General features: G+C 44.5%; 1 protein-coding gene across 1 annotated transcript in view; it reads left to right on the top strand.

Moving 5' to 3' along the window:
* The window catches only part of Mcm6 (minichromosome maintenance 6), a 29,705-nt gene extending 4,040 nt beyond the window's left edge, over positions 1-25,665 (top strand). The window contains exons 4-17 of the mRNA XM_075692132.1: positions 2,449-2,611; positions 4,999-5,138; positions 5,442-5,554; positions 7,284-7,429; positions 8,057-8,207; positions 9,084-9,225; positions 14,880-15,021; positions 16,406-16,513; positions 16,605-16,760; positions 17,614-17,742; positions 18,269-18,430; positions 18,936-19,296; positions 22,034-22,197; positions 25,085-25,665. Coding sequence (XP_075548247.1) covers positions 2,449-2,611; positions 4,999-5,138; positions 5,442-5,554; positions 7,284-7,429; positions 8,057-8,207; positions 9,084-9,225; positions 14,880-15,021; positions 16,406-16,513; positions 16,605-16,760; positions 17,614-17,742; positions 18,269-18,430; positions 18,936-19,296; positions 22,034-22,197; positions 25,085-25,201 — 2,194 coding nt within the window. The 3' untranslated portion in view covers positions 25,202-25,665. The remainder of the gene's footprint in view (positions 1-2,448; positions 2,612-4,998; positions 5,139-5,441; positions 5,555-7,283; positions 7,430-8,056; positions 8,208-9,083; positions 9,226-14,879; positions 15,022-16,405; positions 16,514-16,604; positions 16,761-17,613; positions 17,743-18,268; positions 18,431-18,935; positions 19,297-22,033; positions 22,198-25,084) is intronic.
* Positions 25,666-27,450: the final 1,785 nt, after the last annotated feature.

Genomic DNA, 27,450 nt, shown 5'->3' with positions numbered 1-27,450 from the left:
TGTCACAGTACGAGCACTGATACACCTAATAATTGTACTGGTAGGTCTTCAGAGCTATTTCGGATGTGCCTGTGGCAATTTGAGTCCTTCGGGGCAGTAAAAGGCAGTGTTTCGAAAGTAGGTCGAGTATCAGCAACAAAAGTTACGGTTTTATGTCGGATCAACTGGTATCTATTCGCAGAGGCTACACGATACACAGGAAGCCTACAGACCGCCTCACAACGAAAGCATGTACGGGATGGCACAAGCATTGTTGTCGACCGTTATCACCATATTTGCGACGCACCGTATGGCCGTCTCATCTTGGTGCCATTTATAGACGCATAGCCTCTTGTCAAGCTTCTAGCATTGTTATTGGGCAAAATACACATCTTGTCTTGTGCGGTAAAGCATATTAAAGCACATCTGTCATTTAAAATGCCCATAAGACATTTGCAATCACTTTTTGTCTTGTGCCTGACGGTGCAACTCATTGCAATTTTATGTCTGTCTTGCATCCAAAAGCATATCCTTGGTCTCATTAGGCCACAAAATTTAATTTTTCTACAAAATTGAATTCCTTGCCTACCCAAATAAAATGTTTGCAACATACCGTGCATACTATGCCGTCCGTGGGAAGGCAAGCTTAATTGGTCGCTGTTGGCTTTGTGTCTTGCTTCACTCTTGAGCTTTGCCAAATGGCTACAGATTACTGCTTTACTACTGCAAATGTTTCAAAAAGACAAATTTTTCTGCTCCGTAACTACTCCAAAATGCTGGTATGGCTGCTTCTAAACTGTTCCAGAACAACATTTTTGTGCTCCAAAAATTGCTCGAAATCCTAAATTGGCTGGATCACCACTGAGATACTCATGTACTTAGATTTAGGTGCCCATTAAATAAGCTCAGGCAGTCCAAATTAACCTGCATCAAACGTGGCTATAGTGAATTATTGTCTATATCGAGCCATTGTAACATTCCCATGGAAATCCCATGTAAAAGTATAGCACTGTACTGTGCATATAACAAACACTGTGCCACAATGAGCTCCTGCAAGTCCACTTTTCCTAAAGGTGGTGCGACAACTTCTTGCTTCATCAGAAATATTCATGCCGACGAAATGGCACTGTTCGGTGGTAGGTGCTGTCAAACAAGACATTGAATCTGGAGAGTAGCAGCAAAAATGAGCAAGGTGCATCGCTAAAAGTATGAACAGCTCATGCAGCAAGGGCTTGCACTTCAGAATGGCAGAGTTGTTTTAGTAAGCTTCACCGAAACACTCGTGTGATGCACTGAAGCACACTAATAGCGGAATGACCAGTGTACACCGAAGCGTAGGCTACCTGCGACTGTTCGTTATTGGGGAGGGGATCACCACGCATCTTCAAGAAATCAAAAGGCCTCCTGGTCCGACACGTGCATTCCACAAGAATATATGGATTTCACTTTTTACTGAATGGCCTCAGGCATGGGAGGCCAAACTGGAGGTGTCAGTGTTGCCGGGTTCGCTTGTAGAGTTTCCACGAATGGCATTTACTGGTTCTGTGAGTGAGCAGAACAGATCTGATCCCAACCCCCTCTTGTACAGATTTTTACCTTACAGCTTGCCTTTAACAAAACCACCACGTCCTCCCATCGCGAAAAGTCTATTGCAGGGTGGCATTCAAGACTGTGATTCGCAGGCCCACAGTCGGTCCTGTACATTTTTAATTTGTACTCGCATAGGCATGTCAGTTGTGCTGGCTGAAACTCACTTTCAAATCTAACAGTATTTTTTTGGTTGACTTGTTGCTGATGGACGACGATTGGCCATTTTCGTATTGTAACAGACGCAGCTGGGCATGTTCACACGCAATTCGAAGTACAGGTGTGCTGATCACAGCACAGCTGGTTTTCTCTCGCGCTGCATCCGTTTATACCTTATCCTGAATAACAACGCACAAGAAGCACTTCAAAGCATGTGAGAGGCACCATGGTCTCGAAGCTGGGTGGCGCAAGCATTTAGAGGTAGCGTTGCAATCATTTTATCAAAGAACATTCCACAGCATGAGTGACTTGCGACATTCATCTGGAAAAGAAAAAATAGAAGAAAAAAAGGTACTTTTTAAGCTTTGCAGAAACAAATCGGTAAATGACCGCTCTTCACGATCTCGGGAGACTGTCCGAGACATGCGAAGTTTTCAAAGAAGCTTCAGACAGGGATTTTTTATATTTGGAATTATTGATATATCAAACTATCTTGCGATGCCTTTCGAGTTTGATATATCTGGGCTCAACTGGACAGCAAATATTTATGGCATAAGCTATGTTGTGATTTGGTTCTAAAGAGTTGCTTTGGATATTCCTTTCATTGATGCCAACTGCAATACAACTGCAGCACTTACATACTGATTATCTTGCATGATGAAGAAATCCCAGCTTTTTCTGCTCAGCTGCTCATTTGCATTGTACAACCCTCGCGTGTTGCAGGGTGCGCGAGTTAACGACGACTAAGGTAGGCAGCCTGCTGAAGATCAGTGGCCAAGTTGTGCGTACCCATCCTGTGCACCCAGAGCTTGTCAGTGGCACTTTTGTCTGTGTTGACTGCCAGACTGTTGTCGGTGGCGTGGAACAGCAGTTCAAGTACACACAGGTAAACCTTGGCACGCATTGATTTTGTTCACTAGCTTTTCTTTGTGACAATATTGAATTCTTTTTTTTGTATTTGCTTTTTAAGATAACTGGCTCATACTCTTTTCTTTCTTGTAGTTTCTGCAGATGTCTCAGTGTCTGTTATTTTATTATATATATTGCATGCTGCCATATTGATTTGTATTGGCCATTAGGATTAATCAAATAACTGTTACTGGCGACTTTTATCCTGACGCCATGGAATCATGTACTGCACTGTTATGAATAAACCACTAGCAAATATGATGACATAGTTTCCGCTTATGTTGAAAAAACGCAAGGCCGAACATGCACTGCTGTAATTTTCAGACTAATACCCATACTGCACAGGCATAAGAAATGATATTAAACTGTTAAAGGCGTCATTTCTAAACTGCAATTAAATCTACAAATAACTTCCCCAGTGCTTTCTTCACTTCATCATCTATTGGCATCGTATGTTGTGACTAACAAAAATCGAGCCCCTCGGTTAATGCTGGGGCACATAAGTGCTGCTGTCAACAGCTGTACTGATCGAGCATCTTAAGGTTAGTGCTTGGTCGGCCTCTATATGACTAGCGCCATTTTCTCTTTTATTCCGCCTTTGTATTTTACACGTACAGTCGCCGACCGATTTTCCGGACTCCGAAAATTCGGACATGACCGATTATTCGGTCAGCCTCGCGGCACCGTCATTCTCCCCATAGACCATAATGTATAACAACTGCCGAAAGTTCGGACACCTTGCAACCTCTCGTCTGATTTTTCGGACACTCCTTGAGTCGGTCGAGAGCACCATGCACCGACTCTGACCGCCGGTGCTTGGTTCGACTTGCTGAACGCCATTTTTGTTTTGAACGGAGCTTCCTCGCTGCCCCACGAAGTGGCGCTACTGGAAATCCCCGCTCATCATCATCGTTTCTGTCTGGTTAGATAGAGTGGCTCTGCAGCAGTTCCGGTTTCAGCTTAGTAAGCCATGTCAAGACAATCCAGCAGCTGATTTGTTTCTTCGCTGACGCTGCGAGCAGGCCGCTTTTTCGTTTGTGCGACCGGTGTCGGTACGGTGGTGTTTGCTTTGTGTGCTGTGTCGAGGTTTCGATGAGCCAACGCGGCATACGTAAACATCGCGTCAAAGGTCTAATGGTGCCGACAGTGCCCGCGCAAACTGCGCTGGGGAATGCCTGCAAGCGGGTGCCGGGAGGCAACTTGTCGCCTTCCGATGTGCTCCCTACTGACGCGGAAAATGTTCTGCCGAGACCTGCGCAGTGGTTGCATTGCGATTCCGGACACCGTCTCATTTGACAATTTCATCGGTGCTGACACTGCTGTATTGAAATGCGCAGAACTCGACGACGGCAAGATCATTCGTCAGGCTTCTGCTGCACCGCCGGACGATGACTCTGAGCACCATGTGCTACGCTGCCGTCGCATGCGGAGCGTGTATGTACAAGTAGTGACTGTGCTTTCAGCCGCTAATAGTGACCGTACGATCCTCTCCGAGATTAAGGCTTATCTGATTGCGCGTAAACGGAACAGCGTGCAACGGCGTATTCACGATTTCTTCGAAGCGTACTGCCGAGCCCGAATAAGTGCGTGGAAATAAAGGATTTCTTTTTTTTTTTTCTTAATCTGCTTTTTCGGACACCTGTTTATTCGGACATTTTCGCAGTCCCCGTGAGGTCCGAATAAACGGTCGGCGACTGTAATGGCTTGTTGTCAATGACAACGAACCCAGGCTGACCACACTAGCTGTACTAGATCATGTATTATTACATTTATATGTTGAAAACTGTAAAGCTGTAAATGCACACTTATTTTAAATCAGCATTCAGAAATCACTTTTTGCCAAAAGCAGCCGTCATCATTATGCCAAATGACATTAAATTTACACTAGTGGTAGTCGGAGTTCCTACTGTTGGTGTACTGTGAACTACAGCAGACTAGCAGTCACAAATTACGTGAGGTTTCCTCTTGAGGGAGCTAGAAATGACTGGCTGTTACAGCAATTGGTGAAACTGATATCGCTGACCTGAAATGACCTGGCACATCACTGACTTCTTAAGCCACTCACACTTCAGTACATTAAGCATCAGTGCAGTGAAGTTTGTTGTACGTGCCCTAGTGAATCTGCTATCCTTTTTTTTTTTTTTTTCAATGTTTTGGCCACTGTAGTTCATAACCTGTTATTATGGCCCTATTAAAGCGCATTATGGCAGAAACTGTGGTATTATTGGCTAAGCCATTTTAACAATAAATATAGTTTGTCCTGTCCTAAAGTCTGCTTCATCGAGAAGTATTTAGTATGAGTATGAGCACTGATTAGTTGTGGTGTTCACTTGTTCATTTTCTTTTTTTATCCTGCCTTTACAGCCCACCATCTGTAGGAACCCTGTGTGCCAAAACAGGACACGTTTCATTCTCGACACAAACAAGTCAACATTTGTGGATTTTCAGAAGGTGCGCATTCAGGAAACACAGGCTGAGCTTCCACGAGGAAACATCCCACGCAGGTGTGAACACGTTTGCAGTATTTTCAGATCTGTTTCTATATTGTTCGCATTATTGTAGACCCACCCTTTACGTGGTACCCCTAGAGTGCTCTTGAAATAAATTGAAGTGATAAAGAGACCTAACTGTCTAAGTGCATATACCAGCTGTACAGTTAGGAATTGCTTCACAGTACATGTAAACAGCAATTAGCAAGGTCTTTTTGCCTGTTTTTATCTTGCTTATAAATTGCGTCTCTTCTACTGTAGTGCTTGTTAGTACTATTTTTCTGTAATCTAACCTGACTTCCTTTTTGTGTTATGCAGTGTGGAAGTTATTGTACGTGCAGAAGCAGTTGAAGTCGCCCAAGCTGGTGACCGGTGTGATTTCACAGGCACACTCATTGTAGTCCCTGATGTCAGCCAGCTGACCACACCTGGTAGGTGAAATTGCAGTCACTTATGCACATGAATATTATATGAGCTGGAATGAAACGTTAGACATGCCAATTAACTAATTGCTGATGATTCTGCATTATGCTGAACATGTATCTCGGGCGCATTAAAGGTAACCTTCATACAATAGTTCTTGTGGTGTCAGTGCTTGATCTAAAAGGGCTGGTTTGACTTCCATTAATTTGACCCTGACAGGACCAGCGAAATTGATCAAATTATCCGGCAGGTCAAATTATCCCCTAATGAAACAGGGACCCGCTTCCTATGTGTTCAAAGTAGAAAACTAATGCAGAGATAACATTAACTTCCTAAGCAAAACGGAAAAATAATGTGCACCTGAAATTTCAGCACGAAAATTGTGTACAGTGGTGGCCGGGTTTTTAAAGTCAGCTTCACCACAATGCAGCCGGGGTATGCGGCAAAGCATACGAGTGCCGTGAAGGCAGTTTTGGTTTCGTTTATGATCACACCGTGAGATATATTTTCGGCCCAACTTTCATGGGAAGGGGGGGGGGTGGAGTGTGCACTGGGGTAAACGGGCAAATAATGTAAGGGACATTGTATGCTACCGTTCTTGCTTGAAAAAGCTTTCTGGAACAGACCGATAATGGTTGTTTTGACGGGAGATGACGTGTTCAACACCTTCACTTTCCCTTAATCTTCTCGAGACATGCTGCCACGAAAAGGTTGCGATTGGGGTCACCATAGGGGTCATGCCCACGCACGCTGACTGGTCAAGTTTGAATTATTCGGCGTAAGCCAGTTAACAAAATAACGAAAGTTAGAATCCACAAGAATGCATAGGTGCTGGCAGGGACCTTCGGTCAGGATTGAATTGTCTGAAAAATTAAAATTAATCGGAGTTGAATTAGCAGAAGTCTACTGTAGCTGATCCTATTCTCGTCAGTGCTTTGCTTGGAAGCAGCAGTAACTGTTACTGGCTTCTCTGTAGTGGGTACAATTGGGCTTTACACACTTTTTCAGAAGTTGATATTAATAATGTGGTATCATGTCTCTGACGTTTTTCCCCTTGGCCTTTGTTTTGTTGCTGTACGCTTAAACTGAGATTTTATGCCTTACGGTAAGTTGCTTTATGACCTTAAAGAATGCCCACAGATTGGGAAGATTTATTTGCACAGCATTGCTTGAAACTGCCTGCGTTGACTAGAGCTAGAATTGCATTTCGATTAATATGCATGTACATGATGGTGAAAGAAAAGGTGAATATGTGAAATAAATACAGAATGCAGTGAAATCCCAACAATTTCAAATCTCCTTTGAATTGATAAGTAGTTTGAACTGCTTTGCTGGTCCCAACAAAGTACTGTATACTTGAATATAGAAAAACTACTCCAAATTCAAACTCCAAAAACTGCGCAGTGGTTATATCGAACAAAATTTCTCAATCCCATGGACATCGTTTTCGACAAACTTGGGCCAAAGGCATAGATGATGTCCTATGCCTTTAATTTGACGAGGAAAGACATGCGGGGGAGCCACCAGACCAACCTTGGCACCACTTGATCATGTTACTGTGTGCTCTCTTCTTTCTTATCTGTCAACTTTCTGCCCATTCCCCTCCTTCCCCACACTACTGACCAATGTTCAAGTGTCAGCCACATGCTAAACGATTATGGCGCGGTCAGCGGGCTTTCCTTTTGTCTGTCACTCTCTCTCTCTGTCCCTGACTCGTCTTTTCATTTTGTGCTCCAGGTCTGCGCACTGAGAGTTCAGCCCACCACAAGGGCATGGAAGGCTTTGAGACTGAAGGTGTGCGGGGCCTGAAGAACCTTGGCGTGCGTGAGATGTCCTACAGGCTTGCCTTTCTGGCCTGCACTGTCGAGCAGACTAGCCCCAGGGTAAGCTGGTCTTTATGCATGGGGCTGCGGTAGAATCTGCAGACTTTTGCAATCATTGCAGTGGCATTTCGAATCTTGATGATCCCACTGCAAGAGCAAGAAATAGAGCTGGGCTTGTTGCGTGACACCTGCAACAGATAACCATCATTCTTAAAAAAGCACACTTGAGAACAGCAGAGAATTATACTCCGTTTCACTGTGTACAATGCACTGGAGGCTATTGGTTGTGCCATAGCCAAGCAAGAAAGAGAACCACGAGAGGGGTCTCCATTGTATGCTTCAGTTTAACCATAGTTAAATGGAAGCTTCGCCAAAGGATTAGCAGCACACTATAAACAAGCCCTTTTCTCTTATCTGAAACAGGTAGCTTGATCTCATGATTGGCGGTGACAAGCCTTCGCTACACTGCATGAAGTTGGTACAATGACGATGACGAATATTTGCAGGGGCAGGGTGAGCTTGGTTAACAGGGCCTGTGGGGAAGCTGGAGACATCATGGAGAGGCTTTTGTTCTGCAGTGAACTAAATTTGGCTGATAATGGTGGTTGTACAAGTAAACTTTGAGCAGAATTTGTCATTGTTAGACATGCCAACCTCTTTACATCTATGCTCGCTCTTCTCACACAGTTGGGAGGCAAGGCAGCATCATCGGAAGAGTTAACTCCAGAAGCCATGAAGCAGCAATTGACCCCCGAGCAGTGGGACCGCATTTATGCCATGAGCCAAGACAAAAACCTGTACCACAACTTGATTGCGAGCCTGTTTCCTACTATCCACGGTTTGTACAGAAGTCTGTTCTCCCAACGGTTTTTCTGTTTGCTGAGATTATACTTTGTGGAATTTATTCCACACATGCACAGTGGCAAAAGAGCATTGTTGCCTTTCAGGCTGCAGACTTTATTGTGCTAATGATGATAACGCAGCATTCAAATGTCAAGCCTTATCAGGTAGTCTATGTACTGTTATTTATGGCATTTTTGTTGAAGGGGTGATTAAGCTTTACTTTACAAATACGTTAATGGAGGGAAATTTCATCACATCTGCTCAGTTAACTGGCCGACAGTGTGGCTCCACAATGCAGCTCACAGATATCACCTGCCACCAGATGCTGCATGCAGTTGCCGACAGATAATTCGGATGCAGACGATTTGGGCATGCTCAATTATTCAAACAGCTTTGCAGCACTGTCACTGTCCCCATAGACATAATGCGTAAGACGACCAAAGCTTTGGACACCTTACAAAGTGCCTTTCGATAATTTGGACTCCACCTGCATGACAGCACACTCATTTGGCCACCGAGTCAAGCAGGAAGAGCGATATTTTTGTTCGAGTTCATCGCCTACATGTATCATTGGCCAGCATCATGGAGGATGGATCGGCCATGTTGCCGGTGCCTTCTCGGAACCCAAACTAGCACGAGGCCAAGGCAAACAGTCAATTTCTGAAGGCTTCATCACAATTTGTTATGAGAGTTACATGTGTCCAGCATTTGTTTTAAATAGCAAAACGGTCTTGACCGGCTTCTTTGATTGCTATTGTGAAATTTTGTTGGCCAACATTGCCATCGATGTCTGCACCAATTAGCGCAACAATTAAGTGATGGAAATGCTGGACAATGGCTGACACCATGTGTTTTCTATTTCACCCTTTAGGTAACGACGAGATAAAGCGCGGCATCCTGATTATGCTTTTTGGTGGAGTGCCTAAGACAACAGAGGAAAATACCACTCTGAGAGGTGACATCAACATCTGTGTTGTGGGGGACCCCAGCACAGCCAAGAGCCAATTTCTCAAGTAGGCATTGCATTTATCTGTGGATTCAAGGAGCACGCTGCTCATTGGTTCAGTGTGCTTACTGTGCAAGTTTTACTGGGAAGCTGTTAGCCTGTAGTTGGTTGGGATATTTTGTGTCTGCGTGCATGGTTTTGCTCACACAAAAACAATATGGCAGCTGGAAGGCTTTGTGTTTGAGTTTCTGCTTAACAGAATTGTGATTTTCATATATTCGAATTATAGTCCGATGCTCTCTTGTCTGCAGGTTGTGTGTAAGTCTTACTTTACGAATCTTCTGGTGCCTCCCTTCCTCCGTTAAGCCCATAAGCATGATCACTATATTGTAATTGTCTATGGGTACAAACATATCGAAGGCGAGTTTCCCACGATGGTACGCTGCGAGACACCACCGCCAGCTAGGCCTAGCAGCACTGCGTTCGGTAACCAAAGTTGCGACTTGGTGCAAAGTTAACGAAACACTTTGCAGTAGCTGTATGGCACTTGCAAAGTGGAGAAACCACCGCAACAACGAAAATGAGGGCCGAGTAGCACGTGCAACATTAAAATGGCAGCAACTTGGATTGCTGTCACGGTGTTTCCGACATTCGAGCAGGCCTGAAAAATTAGGCGGCTACTTACTGTATTTACTTGATTCTAATGCACCCTCGATTGTAATGCGCAACCGTTTTCCGTGACCAAAAAAAAAGAAAAAGGAAAAAAGGAACCACCCTCAATTGTAAAGTGCACCTGTTAGCTGTGACCTAAAAAAAGAAAAGTCGTTTACAATACCGTGCACCCCGTTCTTTCATACAGAAATACAACTTTCTCTCATTTGGAAAAAACAATGATTTACTCCCAATGCACTAAAGTAGCAATGAATAAAAAAAGTCGCACTTTCGCCCAAAAGGGGAAGCATCAGTTACCATAGGAACTTAGTAGGCAGCTATACGAAAAGTAAGGATAGCAGTTTTATCAGCCGTATAAACTTTTAAACATTTGCTTACTAACTAAATCAATGAGCATGGTGTCCAGCGCACACAAGCAAACATGAACACGTCTCACACAGTGACTGCAGAAACTCTTTATCAAAACACTGGAGGAAGTGCGGTAGCAGGAGCAAGGCAATTGACCTTTGTGCGGCCTCCCGCTTCAACATGAAGTAAGAAACAAGAACACAGCGCAGTGTGCCTAGATGCGTAGACCTTTGTCTCCGTCGCATATCGCTTTCAAGATAGGGGTCGCGCAGTCGCGCCGTACGTGGCAGCCGGAGGTGTAGAATGCCTCTTCTCTTTGCGCCATTCCTGCACACAAGCTTCGGCAACTCCGAACGCCCGTGATGTGGCCCGATTTCCATCCGTCTCTGCACACGTGATCGCTTTCCTTTTAATTGCGGCATCGTGATGAACTCTGCATGTCTTCGCGCTTGGCACTTTCATGCTGATAGAGCAAACGCAGAAAACCAGAGGATGGACGATGCACTAACTTAAGCCAAAGCAAGCGTTGTTTAAGTACACATACTACAGCACATGGAGGAGGCTACAGCAGCTAGGCTCGAAGCCACGGAGGAAGGAGAAAAACCTCCATGCTCGATGTGGGTACGAGGCAGCCATTTTGAAATGCCGATGGTGAGATGGTAACGCAGATTTAGGGTCGTACTCAATTCTAACGCGCACGCAATTTTTGGACCCGTTTTATCGGAAAAAAAGTGCGCATTAGGTTCGAGTAAATACGGTACTTTCTTCTATATCAACTTTTTCCCCCCTTGTGTTGTTACTTTGTTCTGTGTGAATAGTATGAATCTTCAGACATTAACCTTTCAACATTCTTTAACTTATTTAGCATTTTAACAATTAATTTAAACGGATGCAAACATCCCAGTTGCATGCTTCGATTCTCGGATACACGTGGCTGCTTGGTCTACATGTCTTGCATGTGTGCAGCCTTTGAAAAATGTTGTTTTGGTTATAGAGCAGTACCGCTTACGCTGGTGGATATTTGCGACTCCGGCAGCTGAAGTTATAAGCAGTCTATGCTGTATCTCTAAAAGTTATCAATCGAGAATACCACCACTATGTGCAATGAATCTGTGACCAATTAAGCACAAATAGCAATGACAATGTGCTAGTTTCATTATAAAGCTTACTTTAAAAACAGTGTTTTTCTTCTCTGAAAGTGAATTATGCATGTCTCATCATTTGTGATTGCAAATGTGGAGGCACGCTATACAGTAGAACCCACTTGCAACAATATTCAAGTGCCACGAAAATTCTATTGTTATAACTGATAATTGTTATAACTGGGTTGCATGAAAAAATCAAAACAGGGGGGATGGCAGAGCTTATGTGCGAAAACTATAATGGCAGGCAAGCCAGCGCCCCTCCCCACTACCTTCCTCCATCCGGCTGCTGATTGTGTTCACTCTTTTAACTGTTTCCTGGGCGCTACGATTGCATGTAACAAGCCGCGGCTGTCGGCATTAAAGAATGGCGCTGCTGTAACAAATGCAAAGAGGTGTCATAGGTGGCCAGCGATATGCGAGCACCGCCGAGGCATTGCTTTGGTGGCTCCAAAAGGGGCCTTTTAAAGATTGCGAGAAAGCTGCTGTGGCAGCCGTGGCAGCTTGGGAAATCCAGAAGAAACGCTGAAGAGAGATCGCCACAAGCATCTCGCCATGTACTTCTCACTGGCTTGCATGAGAAATGCCTATGTCTGTCAGCCTTGCATGCTTTACATGAAGCTTGCCGACATCCTTCTCCAAGGCATCCAGGTGCTCCACGTAGTGCAGCGGAAGGTTCCTCACGAAACGAGTCTCTGGAGAGACTGAATCATCTGCTGGGCCTCCTCTGAGGACACCGTTGAGGCAGCCAGCCCTACCGCGTCATCGCTGCCGTCATCGCTGTCGCTATCTGATGCAAGCACGTTCGCGACGATCGCTTTATCGGTTAGAAGCACTTAGTTTCCATATCTATAGCCCTGTGCTTTCTTTTCACCGGCAACGTCGTGCATTGCTGATGATCAGCGGGCAGATCAGCTATCTTCTATTTGGGCAGCGAGTCAAGCGAGACTGAGAAACCACATGGCCAGGTGTGATTTCGACGCAACCAACCAAGACGAACGCGCCCGATTAAGCTGTTCGCAGAACTGCGCTGAATGAGGAGCCAGCGAGCGACATGCGAGCTATCTGCAAGTGGCACTGTTGGCACGGTCCATTCATGTTTCGGAGGGTGGGGCGCCGCAGAGCTATGAGCGCAGCCCATTCATGTTCGGAGGGGTGGAAGGGCGACGGGAGAGAGCTGTGTAGAGATGGCTGGAAAATGAGTGCGTGGCAGGTGTTGGAGCAGCGGCCCATCATGCAGTGGCTCTAATTTTTCTTTTTCTTTTTTTCTTTTCAAGGATTTCGCATTTCACTACCTTTCTGCTCAGACACTCAGCAGCCAGACTTCATCATTATAACGGATAAAGTGGCATCGGGACATTGTAGTAAGCGGGTTATTTAACCTTGGGAAACATACAAATGTTGATGGTGCATCAGCTTCTCATTGTTATAACCAATATATTGTTAAAACCGACATCGTTATAAGTGGGTTCGACTGTATCTTTTTTAGTATATCAGGCGCATGTTACATTCAGGTGCACTTTTGTTTTCTTACATTAAGCCCGTGAAAATTTGGTGCACGTTAGATTCGGCGGCGCATTAGAATCGTGTAAATACTAGAGGTGTGTGCGAATACTGAATAGTAGATTTCGCCACCGCTGCCATGTCCATGCGCATTGTTTGCCTGCCATGCTCTCCCATTGTTGCATTTGTATCAGCATGACCCACCTCGCATGTGCCTTGCCTCACATGTGCTGCCCACCTTATCCATAATACTTGCACAATGGCATTGTTCTCTGCTACCAGATAGCACCACTGTCACATCAATGATAGGATTCATCTACTTCAGCCTTTGTGCATGGCGACTATGTTTGGCAACTACAGTCGCCGACTGATTTTTCGGACTCCAAAAATTCGGACGTGCTCGATTATTTGGTCTGCTTCGCGGCACCGCCATTCCCCCCATAGACCATAATGTATAACAACTGCCAAAAGTTCGAACACCTTGCAACCTCTCGTCTGATTTTTCGAACACTCCTTGAGCCAACTCGATCGAGAGCACCATGCACCGACTCTGACCAGTGCATGGTTCGACTTGCTGAACGCCATATTTGTTTTGAACAGGGCCTCCTTGCTGCCCCACGATGGGGTGCTACTGCAAATCCCCGCTCATCATCATCGTTTCTGCCTGGTTCGCTAGAGTGGCTACAGCAGTTCCGGTCTCAGCTTAATAAGCCACGTCAAGACAATCCAGCAGCTGATTTGTTTCTTTCTTCATGCACGACACTGCGAGTAGGCCACATTTTTCGTTTGTGTGACCGGTGTCGGCATGACGGCGTGGTGGTGTTTGCTTTGTGTGCTGTGTCGAGGTTGCAGTGATCCAACGCGGCATACGGAAACATCGCATCAAGTGTCTAATGGCGCCGACAGTGCCCGTGCAGACTGCTCTGGGGAATGCCGGCAAGTGGGTACCGGGAGGCCTAGGATTTGTCGCCTTCTGATGTGCTCCCAACTGACGTGGAAAATGTTCTGCCGAGACTGCGCAGTGGTTGCATTGCGATTCCGGACACCGTCTCACTTGACAGTTTCACAGGTGCTGACACTGCTGTACTGACATGCACAGAACTCGACGATAGCGAGATCATTCATCAGGTTTCTGCTGCATCGCCAGACAACTCCGAGTCGGAAGATGACACACCATGTGCTATGCTGCCGTCACATGCGGAGCGTGTACAAGCAGTGACTGTGCTTTCAGCCGCCTATAGTGACCGTACGACCCTCTCTGTGATTCAGGCTTATCTGATTGCGCGTAAACGGAACAGCGTGCAACGGCACATTCACGATTTCTTCAAGCCTACTGCCGAACTCGAATAAGTCCGTGGAAATAAAGGATTTCTTTCTTTCTTTCTTCTTTTTTTTTCTTAATCTGCTTTTTCGGACACCTGTTTATTCGTACATTTCCGCAGTCCCCGTGAGGTCCGAATAAACGGTCGGCGACTGTACATATTTTGCAAGGAAACCTGATAGTGATACCTGTGACAGATGGCCAGGTCAGCCAGACCAATTAAGAAGTTAACTCGCCAGTCATCATGTTTACTCTTGCGTAAGAGTTTTAAAAAGTAAGTGGTAGGAGTTTTGAGTTACATTGGGAGCTTTCAGCAGCATGTACAGGAATAGTATTTGGCTCCACTAATTACTTACCAAATATACAAGCTTATCTACGATTTCTTTAAGTTTTGAAAAGCTCTGTGATGTTAGGCACCTAACATTTTCATGCCATATTCGGGCATTCTTGTGTGATGTGTTTGCAAAAAATTGAATACAGAAACAGGCTTACCAAAAACTTGAGGGTGTGTTTAGTATCCAGTGTGCGATGTGAAAAATAGTTTTTATACCTCTATTATTCTCTATACAGGCAGTCTGCAGTTTCTTCTTTACATAAAGTGAACAAATCTAAGGGTATGATGTTATGCATTACGCATTGCGTCTTTGACGCCTTGCCTTAAATTGACCAAATTGTCAGTTTTTGATCTTTGCAGCTCCATGAAAACTGCAAGTAATCAGTGCTGGTTTTTTTTAGGCAGGTGTCGGAATTTGCACCACGGGCGGTGTACACAAGTGGCAAGGCATCAAGTGCAGCTGGTCTGACAGCAGCTGTTGTTCGTGATGAAGAGTCCCACGAGTTTGTCATTGAAGCTGGTGCACTTATGCTTGCTGACAATGTAAGTGAATCCATTGTGTTTACACTAACCCAGTGTTTCTCCCAAGGGCATTAGTGAAAATAGACATTTTACTTCTCTTAATTTGAGTGTGTAGAGACAAAGTGGTAAAGTGCAGAAATGTTTTACAGACTAGTGTTAAAATCATAATTTTACACCTAGCCTAAGAGGTCTGTAAAACGGCAGCCATACGGTAATGCCATATGGTAAGAGCCGTTGGTCAACTCTCCCCATTCACTTTCCTAGTAACTCCACTTTGTTGCCTGACTGTTTTAGATCTTACAGCAAAGCTGTATATTAGGATCCCGGGATTTCATCTCCGTAGCCAACAACTCAACCAATCACAGCGCAAGGCAAGCACAGTGTGCACCGCTGTGTTTCTTGCAGCACCATTAGATGTCGCTTGCATCCGCAGCGACCGTGCGGTGGGGGGGGGAGGGGGGAGAGAACCAGGAAGCTTGGCTTCACGCATAGCACTCGCTGCAAGTATTTCCCGGTAAAGATTACGGTTGCATAAGCTGCAGTTGCCAGGAAGAGGCAACTGCAGAGCCTGCCAGAGGATGAGTCTGAATTATCTTATTTTTCGTATTAACAAGCATCGACTTAATGAGATTACGTTGTAATGAGCCTTGGCAGGTGAGGCAGTACCATATTTTTGTGCATATACCTGCACCGAGAAGCCTAAAAATTTGTAAAGGCGACGTGTGGATTATGCAATTTTCACCTTAAGGTGCAAGCTAATTTCACCTTACAGTGTGGCTTCACGGCATTGCAGCACGCGCTGCTGCAAACTCGCATCATAAAACAAAATTCATGCTGCCATTAAGTCACTCCAATTATTCCAATTATATTGCGGGCTCCCAATTAGTCTGTATTTTGGGCAATCCTCGCTGAGTCAGAATAATCCGTCAGTTACTCTACATCGCTTTATGTCCATGCATATACTCGGGCTCCTCTTCTTGGGTTTGCCAATTGTACCGTCATTTTATAATCGTGATTTTAATTGTCATTTATAATAAATGTGGTGACACGGCAGAAGAGACTATACATGAAAGACAGCACATACACTTAGCTATAAACGTGCTACATTGCTACACACAGCACAAGTACACTCACATGCTCTGACAGCACATGGTGGGAGCCACTGCATAAATAAAGCTGCGCAAGTTCTTGTGTGAGACGCATGCAGACAATGTTGGCCTTGAACTTAGTCCAGTGATAAGTGAACTCAATCTCTAAACAAGATTGTTTTCTCCAGCATTTCATACACATTTACCTAACTAATAGAGGCCAAAATTATTATTTATGTAGACATTCAACTCTTATCTGTTGTTCACTCAGAGCTGCACTGGCACCGGCTGGAGTTCTCAGCTGGGTTTGCTTTCAGGGCGTCTGCTGTATTGACGAGTTTGACAAGATGGAACTCCGAGATCAGGTGGCCATCCACGAAGCCATGGAGCAGCAGACCATTTCCATTACCAAAGCTGGCGTTAAGGTAAACCAGCCCCCATTCCTCATTTCCTAGCCATAGACGATTTCCATGTGTGCATCACTGACCGTGACTTTTCCAATAAACTGTTTTGCAGGCAACTTTGAATGCTCGGACTTCCATCCTGGCTGCAGCCAACCCAATTGGGGGTCGCTATGACCGTACTAAGTCACTGCGTCAGAACATTGCATTGTCACCCCCTATCATGTCACGCTTTGACCTTTTCTTCATCTTGGTGGATGAATGTAACGAGGTGGGCCTCTTCATTGTTTGTGCTATTCACTGGCTAACACTTGTGAGGTACACGTTCACTTTGCAATTGCTTTCTTCTTAGTGAGGTGTGCACACTTAGACAAGTACATAGCTTGAGGATATGTGATGTAGTTGACAGGTATGGACAGTCATCTATAAAAATCACTCAGAATTCGTGCAACACTTCTTATGCATTGCGCCAAGCCACACACACTGTGATGCAGCTGGGCTTGAATATGAAGATGACACTGGTGCTGGCAGTGATCAAAGGGCAGGTGAGCCTCTGTGCATTTCTGTGCATAGGCATTGTTGCAATCAATGGAGTAGGCACCAAAACGATTTAATTGCTTGTCTCCGCATTGAATTCGCTTTCCAGTATTCCTGAAAGCATTCTGTGGGCAGCGTGGGAGCCAGTATGGTGTATTTAACATACAAGTGACAAAAATGTAACATGGTATGCATTTATTGACTGGTGCACAACAGGTCACTACAGTGATCGAATGCATTACAATCATCGAAGGAAAGATAATACTTTTTTAATGCAAGCCAAGTGACAGTTTTGGATTTGCGCACCATACCGCAAAATTGATCGGAATCTATATTTAGAGGGACTCTCCTTAGTTCGAACTACTTTGTATTCGAATAAATTTCTGGTCCTCTTGGAGTTCGAGCTCACGAGATTCTACTGTATGTATTTAATGAAGTTTCACTGTGCACATATACAGGAATTTTAGGTAAAGCTAGAATCAACATGCAGATGTGGCCTTACAACCTCAGCAAGTTTCAAGTGCTTGTTATGGCTTTGTGGTGCGGTTAATTCTCGCTCCACTTCTTTTTTCTTTCATTAATTACAGGTCACAGACTATGCTATTGCAAGGCGCATCATAGACCTGCATTGCCATCATGAAGATAGTCTTGAGAAAAAATACAGTCATGAAGACATTCAGCGTTACATCCAGTTTGCACGTATGTTTAAGCCTAAGGTAAGCAGGTCCCTTTTATTTCAACTATGGTACCAGAAAAGCCTAGCAGCATTAGCTTGCCGATGCAGAATAATTGTTTTCAGCTGTTTATAGTGGCCTTCAAACTTTATCCGTGACATTATAGTAACCATTGCTGTTGCAGCTTCCTGCTAGTGGTCATTATCATATCATGACAGAGGTAATATATTCATATGTATGAAAGATTAAAGAACAAAAGGTGTGTTAACCAATATCAAGTCTGGGAACGTTTCCTCTGAAAAGTAGTGCCCTAACCTTCAATGCATGGCCATTGTAGGAAACTGTGCACCGTAAGGCTTGCAAGAAACTTTTGCAGATTTAACCTTCCAATACAACTACTAAGCACCCTAATTAAGCAAAAGAAGTTTGTTTTCATTGCTTTGGCATTTTACTGGCTTTATCATTCATAAACAAACGATTCTGCTATTCTTTTCTCACTCCTTGTTGGGTAACTGGTTCACCTGATGACTCGCTGCATATCTGTGATGAGCATACTAACTGTGAACAGGTCAGCACAGAGGCACGGGACTACCTCGTGGAACAGTACCGGCAGCTGCGGCAGCGTGACGCGGGAGGCCTGTCCAAGTCATCATGGAGAATTACTGTGCGGCAGCTGGAGAGCATGGTGCGCCTCGCTGAGGGCATCGCTCGGATGCACTGCTCAGACCAGGCAAGTGGACCTGAACCAATAAAATTGGTTTTCTGGTCGTTTTTGGCATCTCTAAATTTTACAATTTACGATTTTCGATCTTGTGATGTATAACACCATTAATTTTATGGTTCTCACTCCACACCTAGCTCAGGGCAAAACTGATTTCTAAAAAATACAAATACATTCTTCGACCGGTATTTAGGCCCTAATTTCTTGAAATGGCTTGATTATTCGGATCACCGTAGCAGCTGTTAGAGACTCACACGCAGAATGAAGGTATAACGTCAGCCAAAGTTTCGGTCATTCTTGCTGTGACTGTAGAGCAGGGTTGGTCAGTATCTCTACAAAACAGTCTGAAATATTTTTCTTAGCAGTCAACGTCATTTTCTACCATGGTCTAGTATTTTCTGGCTTTGACTGCAGTATGTTTTAATTTTACGATTGGCAGTCTGCAGCTGATCTCTTCATAATGAATGCTTTCTTTTTCATATTTTTGTTTTTCCATGGCAACACCTACTCACAGGTCCTCCCCAAGCACGTGAAGGAAGCGTATCGGCTACTCAATAAGTCCATTATTCGTGTCGAGCAGCCTGACATCCACCTTTATGAGGAAGAAGAGGAAGAGAATGAGGCGGAGGGTGAAGACAATGCAGATGCCATGGAGGTTGATGAGCCACCTGCTAATGGGGAGGCACATGGTGAAGGAGACGATGTAAGTGACATTGGCATCATCCAGCCCAAGCACAAGAAGAAGGAAGCGGATGCCAAGAAGCTGCACTTGACAGCTGCTCAGCAGAAGGCTCTAACACTATCTTACGAGGACTACAAGAAGACAGCGAACCTGCTTGTGTTGCATCTGCTGCGCGAGGAGAGTCGCATGGAAGGTGTGTGCAAGTATCTTCTTTATGCCTTGCAACCTCTGAAGCCTGGTTCATATTGGCACTTGAAGCATGCTGTTGAACATTCTTCTGACTATTGCAGTCTGTGCCTGTTTTAACTAGGAGTGTACAAGTACTTGAATATTACTGAATCAAATTGAATAGTGAACATTTGAATAATTTGAATTGCAAATTGAATATATACTATTTGATTTTTAGAATATTCAGTATACAGTCGCCGACCGTTTATTCGGACCTCACGGGGACTGCGGAAATGTCCGAATAAACAGGTGTCCGAAAAAGCAGATTAAGAAAAGAAAATGAAATCCTTTATTTCCACGCGCTTATTCAGGCTCGGCAGTAGGCTTGAAGAAATCGTGAAGCGCCGTTGCATGCTGTTCCGTTTACGCGCAGTCAGATAAGCCTGAATCTCGGAGACGGTCGTACGGTCACTATAGGTGGTTGAAAGCAAAGTCACTGTTTGTGCATGCGACGGCAGCGTAGCACATTGTGCGTCATCTTCCGACTCGGAGTCATCGTCCGGCGGTGCAGCAGAAACCTGACGAATGATCTCGCCGTCGTTGAGTTCTGCGCATGTCAGTACTGCAGTGTCAGCACCTGTGAAACTCAAATGAGACGGTGTCCGGAATCGCAATGCAACCACTGCGCAGGTCTCGGCAGAACATTTTCCGTGTCAGTAGGGAGCACATCGGAAGGCGACAAATCTTAGGCCTCCCGGCACCCGCTTGCCAGCATTCCCCAGCAAAGTCTGCGCGGGCACTGTCGGCGCCATTAGACACTTGACACGATGTTTCCGTACGCCCCGTTAGATCACCGAAACCTCGACACAGCACACAAAGCACACACCACCTTGCCGACACCAGCCGCACAAACGAAAAACGTAGCCTGCTCGCAGCGTCGTGCGCGAAGAAACAAATCAGCTGCTGGATTGTCTTGACATGGCTTACTAAGCTGAAACTGGAACTGCTGTAGAGCCACTCTATCGAACCAGGCAGAAACGATGATGATGAGCGGAGATTTCCAGTAGCGCCACTTCGTGGGGCAGCAAGGAGGCTCTGTTCAAAACAAAAATGGCGTTCAGCAAGTCGAAATAGTCGGTGCATGATGCGCTCGATCGAGTTGGCTCAAGGAGTGTCCGAAAAATCAGACGAGAGGTTGCAACGTGTCCGAACTTTCGGCAGTTGTTATACATTATGGTCTATGGGGGGAATGGCGGTGCCGCGAAGCTGACCGAATAATCGGGCATGTCCGAATTTTTGGAGTCCGAAAAATCAGTCGGCGACTGTAGTCGGTTTAGAGACTCATGCACTTACAAGTGTGGCATGCACCCCGGAGCCCCTCATGCTCGAACTTGCCGTGACCCTCTAGATTTCAGTCTTTGACAGGTGGCAAATCACACCGAACCTGACAATGAAACAATGTGGGTGGTGCCTGCTCTTTACCATTGGCTTGGGCTACGTACAGAGCGGTGATAGAGTCGCATGATGCAGTCATTTCGTCTGTTGCCCAGATTGGTCTTACGAAAGTCGGGATAGCCCTTTTGAATTTTGGAGAAAAACTTGACAGCAAAACTTTTTATGTAATAAATAAAAGATTGCCACAAAACCGGTACACTATTAAACTGAGAACCCTATTGGTATTCAGTGCAACAGGATGTCACTAATTCATTTGCTTTATAGAGAAAACACATTTGCTTCTGTTCAAAAGAAATACTATCAATAAAAAAATATTTTCCAGACCTTCATATACTAGAACCGAGCTGTAATCAGTGCTGGCCTACTAATTCAGTGTTCCCTCTGATAAGAGTAGGCCGTACTGTATACCTTGATTTCTATGTACCCAAGTTACTGATAGCTTGCTAGATTCATTTTTGTGCAATGCTTGGAGACTCCTGAGCATGAGCAGCACTGTATTTTCTTGCCCTTTGTAAGCATTAAATTCCATGAAAATTTTTCTACTATTTGATATTTGATTCAATGTATAGAGGTTTTTTTTAAAATCTTGGTTCAATTCTATATTTGATTCAAAATCTACTATTCAGTATTCACACACCCCTAGTTAGAAGAAATCAGCCTACAACAGACTTTTCGATATAATGCACCGTAGTTCTCGCTTTGTTTGGGACTACTGTATGCTCTCAGTGGGCTATAGCTACATGTTGACTACAAGGAATAACATTCGGAGCAAAAAATATTTTGATGGGGAGATGCAGTTGGCTCTGATGTGCCGATAATCACTTGGAACAGATTTGGCTGAACCGATGTATGCAGTGTGCACTCTGTAGCTGTGGTCCCATAAAAAATGTATTGGAGGTCTTCTATCACAGTTCACGTTTACTTTTACTTAGTAGTGATCATTTTGGACCCCTTCATTTGTCATAATAATGTTGAACTGCAAGTCCGAGTTATGAAAGGCAGTTGAAATGGCTCATAAAACAGGCCAGTTAGTTGCTTTGATATGTGGACCTACTTTAGTCACGGTAGCCTATTCTCAGCACACTGTGTTGTTGCAGTGTTGATTGCTTGTGAATTCATGCAGCAGCTCACTTGTGGTATATGTTCAAATTATTGTTTGCACTGCAGAAGAGTCAAGTCAGAACGGTCTTGTTGAGTAAATTTTAATTTCCTCCGCAGAAGTAAATATAGCAAAAGAATGTGGAAGAGTGGCTGGCCTGAACTCGGTGCCATTGGTCTTTTTGTTTTTTTTTCCTTTGGTGCAACAGCTGCAGAGCAGGAAGGGGCAGCAGCTGATGATCATGGTGGTGTTCGGCGCATGGATTTGATCAACTGGTACCTGAAGGAAATTGAGAGTGAAATAGAGACAGAGGAAGAGCTCATCCAGCGTAAGACTGTTGTGGAGAAAGTTATCGACCGACTTGTCAACCGGGTGAGTGTGCCCTTAGCCTGAAGCTGCTTTTTAAAATTTCATATGAAACACTAGAGAATGTGCGTGAGTAGGCCCTCTGAGGTTCTTAATTAAACAGAGTTCGCCAGATATATTGTCGGTGACGTTATTCTGGCGCTGTGGCTTTCTTAAGCTGTGGGCTGGTGCCTGGTCTGCTTTTTTTTTTTTTTTTTGTATGTAAGCGTGTAGTTGCAATTTCTGCATTGCTAATTTAAACTTGCACATGTTTGCGATAAGGTTTATTTGTCAATGTACTGCTGTTTGTCTTTTTTTTTTTTTTTTACCTTGTACTGCATCCAGTCGGGCAGCAGTTCATTGTCGCCAGACGAAACCAACTCTGATAGCTGAATGACCATAGGTTTCTTCGCATCAGTCATTGTCCGGTACTTCCCTCACTTTACATTTAAACCTTGATATAATGAATTTCAATACTATAAAAAAAATCTTAGATTTAAAAAAGTATTTAACTTTTCCTAAGTTCATGTTGGTAGAACTTCTTGATGGTAGAACTTGACAATTACAGCTTATGATATTGACAGCTGCACTTATTTATCCTTTTCTCCGGGACTGCATTTCACCCACTAACAACTCAATGTTATTGCTCAGCGCAAGACGCTCCTGCATGATTTGGAACTTACTTAAATGTTATCGTTGATTTTATCTGTTGTGTATGTTCTTGCCGAATGAGATTGTATGTGCGACACGAGTTGTGTAGTACTTTCTGGAAGGCACGCGGGCACCAGCAATTATCCTGGAACCTTGAATGAGTTGCGTATAAAACCCGGCGCGCTTGACCTGCACATCAGATTTTCGACCATCACCGACTGTGCTCACCGCTATCATTGTGCTTGACTGTTGCTTGTTATTTCTGGGCACAGATTCGCCCAATAAAGAGCTACTTTTGCGATTCACAGTTTTCACTACCTTGTTCATCTTAATCACTACAATGTGACATATGGTGGAGGTAGCTTTGTGTTCACGCACTAGGTGCCACCACAGACCGACGAGCTAGCCGCAGGCTGAAAGGATTGCTGCCAGAGTACGAACCACTTCCCGAGAAGACCATTAAAATGAAGGCCAAGTCAACAGCCACAAGGCAGCCCCAGTGTCCTCCATCGTGCTGCAACCTCCTAGGGAGCCACCCACCTTCCACGGATCATCGTTTGAAGACACGGAAAACTGGCTGGAAACATACGAAAGGGTCGCTACATTCAACAACTGGAACTCTGATGACAAGCTGCAGCACGTATACTTCTACTTCGAAGACATCGCCAGTGTGTGGCTTGAAGATCTTGAGCCCACCCCGACAACGTGGGACCTCTTCCACGGCACCTTCTTAAACACCTTCACAAGTGTCGTCTGCTAAGAGAGGGCAGAAGCGATACTGGAATCCCATGTGCAGCTCCTAAATGAGAACATTGCGATCTACACGGAAGAGATGATCCTCCTGTTCTGCCACGCTGACCCAGACATGTCTGAGGACAGTAAAGTTCACTTCCTCATGCATGGTGTGAAGCTTTTTTCCGGATTGATTCGCAGTCCACCCAAGGCTGTCGCAGTTAACATGTATACTTATTCATCCTTTTCTCGGTTACTGCATTTCACCTGCTAACAGCTTAGTTCACCAGATGTCACATTCTAGTGACAGTGAACACAGTAGCGAAAACTGTGAATCACGAAAGTAATTCTTTATTGGGCGAACCTATGCTCAGAAAGAAACAAACAAAAAAAAGCAAGAGTCAAGCACAGATAGCTGCAAGCACAGTCGGTAATAAGGGAAAATCTTATCTGTGTCAAACGTGTGTCTTTCATACATGACTCGTCGAAGGTTCTAGGGTAATTGCTGGTGCCCATGTGCCTTCCAGAAAGTACCACACAATTCGTGTTGCGCATACAATCTGATTACACAATGTTTGGTGAGAACATACACAACAGATAGAATCAGCAATAACATTTGAGTGTTCCAAATCATGCAGGTACGTCTTGCGCTGAGCGATAACTCCAAGTTGTTAGCGGGTGAAATGCAGTCCCTGAGAAAAAGGATAAATGAGCACGTGTGTAATTTTTATGTGTTTCATGTTGATTAAGGTCCAAGCTCTCTAAAACCTCGATAAAAATATTGGCAATCTTCAGAGTACCATTAGTAATTTACTATAATGCTTATTTCTACAAAACCAGCTTTGATTCCGGTACTAGGGGATGAATGCACCAAGATTTTACCATACACTGATTCCCTCCATTCATGCAATCGCGGTGACTGCCACACAAAAGCACCAGTCCTACTCGCCTCCCACCCCAGAAAGAAAAAAAAGAAAATGTGCGGAGCAATGTCATTATTGCTACGTGACATCAGTAAATTTAGCTCTTTGTGATGACATCATAGCAATGTTGATGATGCTGTAGCGGCCGTGAGCAGGCCACAATGTGCAGGCAAGAGCGAGCCGCGAGTGCACCTCCGAACTGGTTTCTCTCTCCCCCCATCTCCACTCTCCACCAATGGTGAGGAGAGGGAAGGGCAAGCAGTGCCAAGGTGGGCTGAACCAAAAGAAAAAACAAAACCAATTGACACTTGGGATTCACGCCGTCAAGTCGTCTCTCTTCTCCACGCATACTCGCGTCCCAACAACGCCAAGTACGGCATTTCGAGACCAACCTTAGTATGAAATTTAAAAAAAAAAAATTTATAAGTGTCGCCCTTTTACATGCAAGAAATGTGTGTGTGGTGAAGTTTTGAAAATATGTGTCGCATTCCTTTTAAACATCTTGTTTGCTGCCGATTGGTTTCCCACAATGGGGTACTGTGATGAAAATTGGAAGGTGGCATGTTCTGAAAACTAGCATTAATTGTTGTGCTCTGCTTCCTTGGCAGGATCATATTCTTATTGAGCTCTCCAGGAGTGGCCTGAAAGGTGCAGAAGCAGATGGTGAAGGAATTGAAAACCCCATCCTGGTCGTTCACCCCAACTTTGTTCCTGAGCTGTCATGAAAAGCACTCCTCAGGATTGCCCACGTTTTTTTCTTTCGCCTATGGCACACCATACTGGGGACATGCAGCAGCTTGTTCACATGTACAAAGTGTATATATACTGTACTGCATAGTGCCCACACTTTCAAGAGACTGGGCCAAAGCATCCTCATATTTTTTTATATGTATTTGCGCATTTAAGGGCATTGATTATGGCTAGTGTCTGCATTTAGCAGTCCAGTGTTTGTGAACACTGGCATTCGTGTCAGTGAACTTTTAATTACATATTGAATTTATATACAATACTCTGCTTTTGCACAGTCATTTTGGAACTTTTAACGTACCCTGTTGAGCACTTGTGAAAGTTACTATGTTAAATAAAAAAAAATGCTGGTTCTTTGTGTTTGTGATGTTATGCATAAATTACATAACTAGCTTATTCTGTAAAAGTGTCATCACACAAATAAAGCTCTGTATTACATTGCCATCATAATTTTATGCCGCCAGTAGTGTTTTTATGCACACAAGATACTTTCAGAGGTTAAGGAGGTATCGGTGGCTAAAGGTACCTTCAAAGAAAGAGCTGAAATGTATTTACTTTATTTGGACTTAAAAAGCACAAGTGTTAGGAATCCTTACTAAGTATGTCTGCCTTGTGCATCATAAATGTAATTACGGTCGCACCTCATTACAGTAAGACTTTTGGTTATGCAAAACATGTTATAACTAGGTATAGTAAATATAATGGAAGTATGATCACAATTTCTTTTGAAATTTCCAAAGAAACCCAAGCGTCAAAATTTAATTTTAAAGGAACACTAAAGGAATATATTAAATAAAGCCATACTGAAAGATTAGGCTTCTTCATCATTCATAGCAAGAAAAAAGCTTTTGCAAGCAAGGAAATGATGAAAATGGAAGATCGGATTGCCACCACCTGTTTTGGACCATGGTATGTGCCTCTCTTGTGAAAGTGAAAGTTATTTCTTTTCAATAAAAAGAGGGCGCCAAGACAAAAGGCAAGAGCCTGACAAGGTCCTGGTCACCCGTAAAACAGCTGGCATTGTTCATTAGTACTTCACAACAAATTCACAATGAATTTCTCAAGCGCTGTAAAAAAGCATCTTGTGACATCAGCAGTGGCTACTCTAATTGTTCAACTACAGCTACATGTTAGAATTGAAAAGTTAGCTTCTCAACTTGTGATAATACTGCATTAGGGCACATTTGTCACTCTACATCACCAGCCATTGCTAACTGCACAGTATCAACAAGTTTTGGTTTCGGTCAGCTGTGCTTGTACTTCAATTTGGTGAATGACAGTTTCCACTTCGCGGCATGTCTTTCAGCGAAACCGTGGTCATCATCCGAGATGTGACTTTCGCTGCAGCGCTCACATCCCGATTTTTTCGCCAGTCAGCCGGTCGGCAACAGTTCGCCCGTCTATCGGGCGGGCTGGATGCCAGCATGCAGACTGCTGTATTGCTTGCACATTGCACTGAGTTAAGGAGGGACGCGGGTCCTGAAATGGCAAAAAATAACAAAAAAGTCGATTTTTGGAAAAGTGCATTTTCGCTACGTTTATACATTCAAGAATCCCTCCGCGAAATCTAGAAGCTAAATTTAATCGGAAAATAATAAAAAATTGCGCTTAAAGGGGCCAGGGTGAACGCGAAATGAGCAAAATTTGGTCAAAAATGTTAAAACTTCGCGCCATCACCATTTGCGAACGCGGTGGCCGATGGCCGCCATCTTGCTCTTGTTTTGAAGCTGTTTTCTTTGTGCGCATATTGCGCCAGTTCAAAATGGCGTTGGTGAAGGGAAACCGACGCTATCGCGTCATTTCTGGAGGCTGCGTCTGTGCCGCCGATTGGCCAAAGCGCGCACACCCCCTGCGCGCCTCGCTCCTATTGGTCCGGTGCTCCGTGGCGCGCGCGCTCGACTGCTCTCGCGTTTCGCTACGTTTGTTTATCTCTGATTTCATCACGCCCCTGTCTACGTTTGGTCACCCGCTTGCTTCGCGACGTTTGATAAGGTGCTCATTTCGCTGCCCGGATGGCTGGAAAAGATCGTCATCTCAAGGCTACTACGCGTCAAGCGGCTGTGGAATGTGCGACAGAAGGCGGCTAGGCCTGTCATACTCGCGGAGTTGTCGGTTGCTGGTCTGCCTGGACATTCTACCGGATCGAGTTCCGAGCTGCAAACCGCCATGTCTAGAGTCAACACTTCGTCCGCCCACGCCATGCGTGTTGGCACAGATCGTGCAGGCA

The sequence above is a fragment of the Dermacentor variabilis genome, chromosome 5 (assembly GCF_050947875.1).
Source record: "Dermacentor variabilis isolate Ectoservices chromosome 5, ASM5094787v1, whole genome shotgun sequence".
NCBI classification, from domain to species: Eukaryota; Metazoa; Arthropoda; class Arachnida; order Ixodida; family Ixodidae; genus Dermacentor; species Dermacentor variabilis.
Note: the sequence above shows the minus strand (reverse complement) of the source record. Positions and strands in the feature narration are given on the sequence as shown.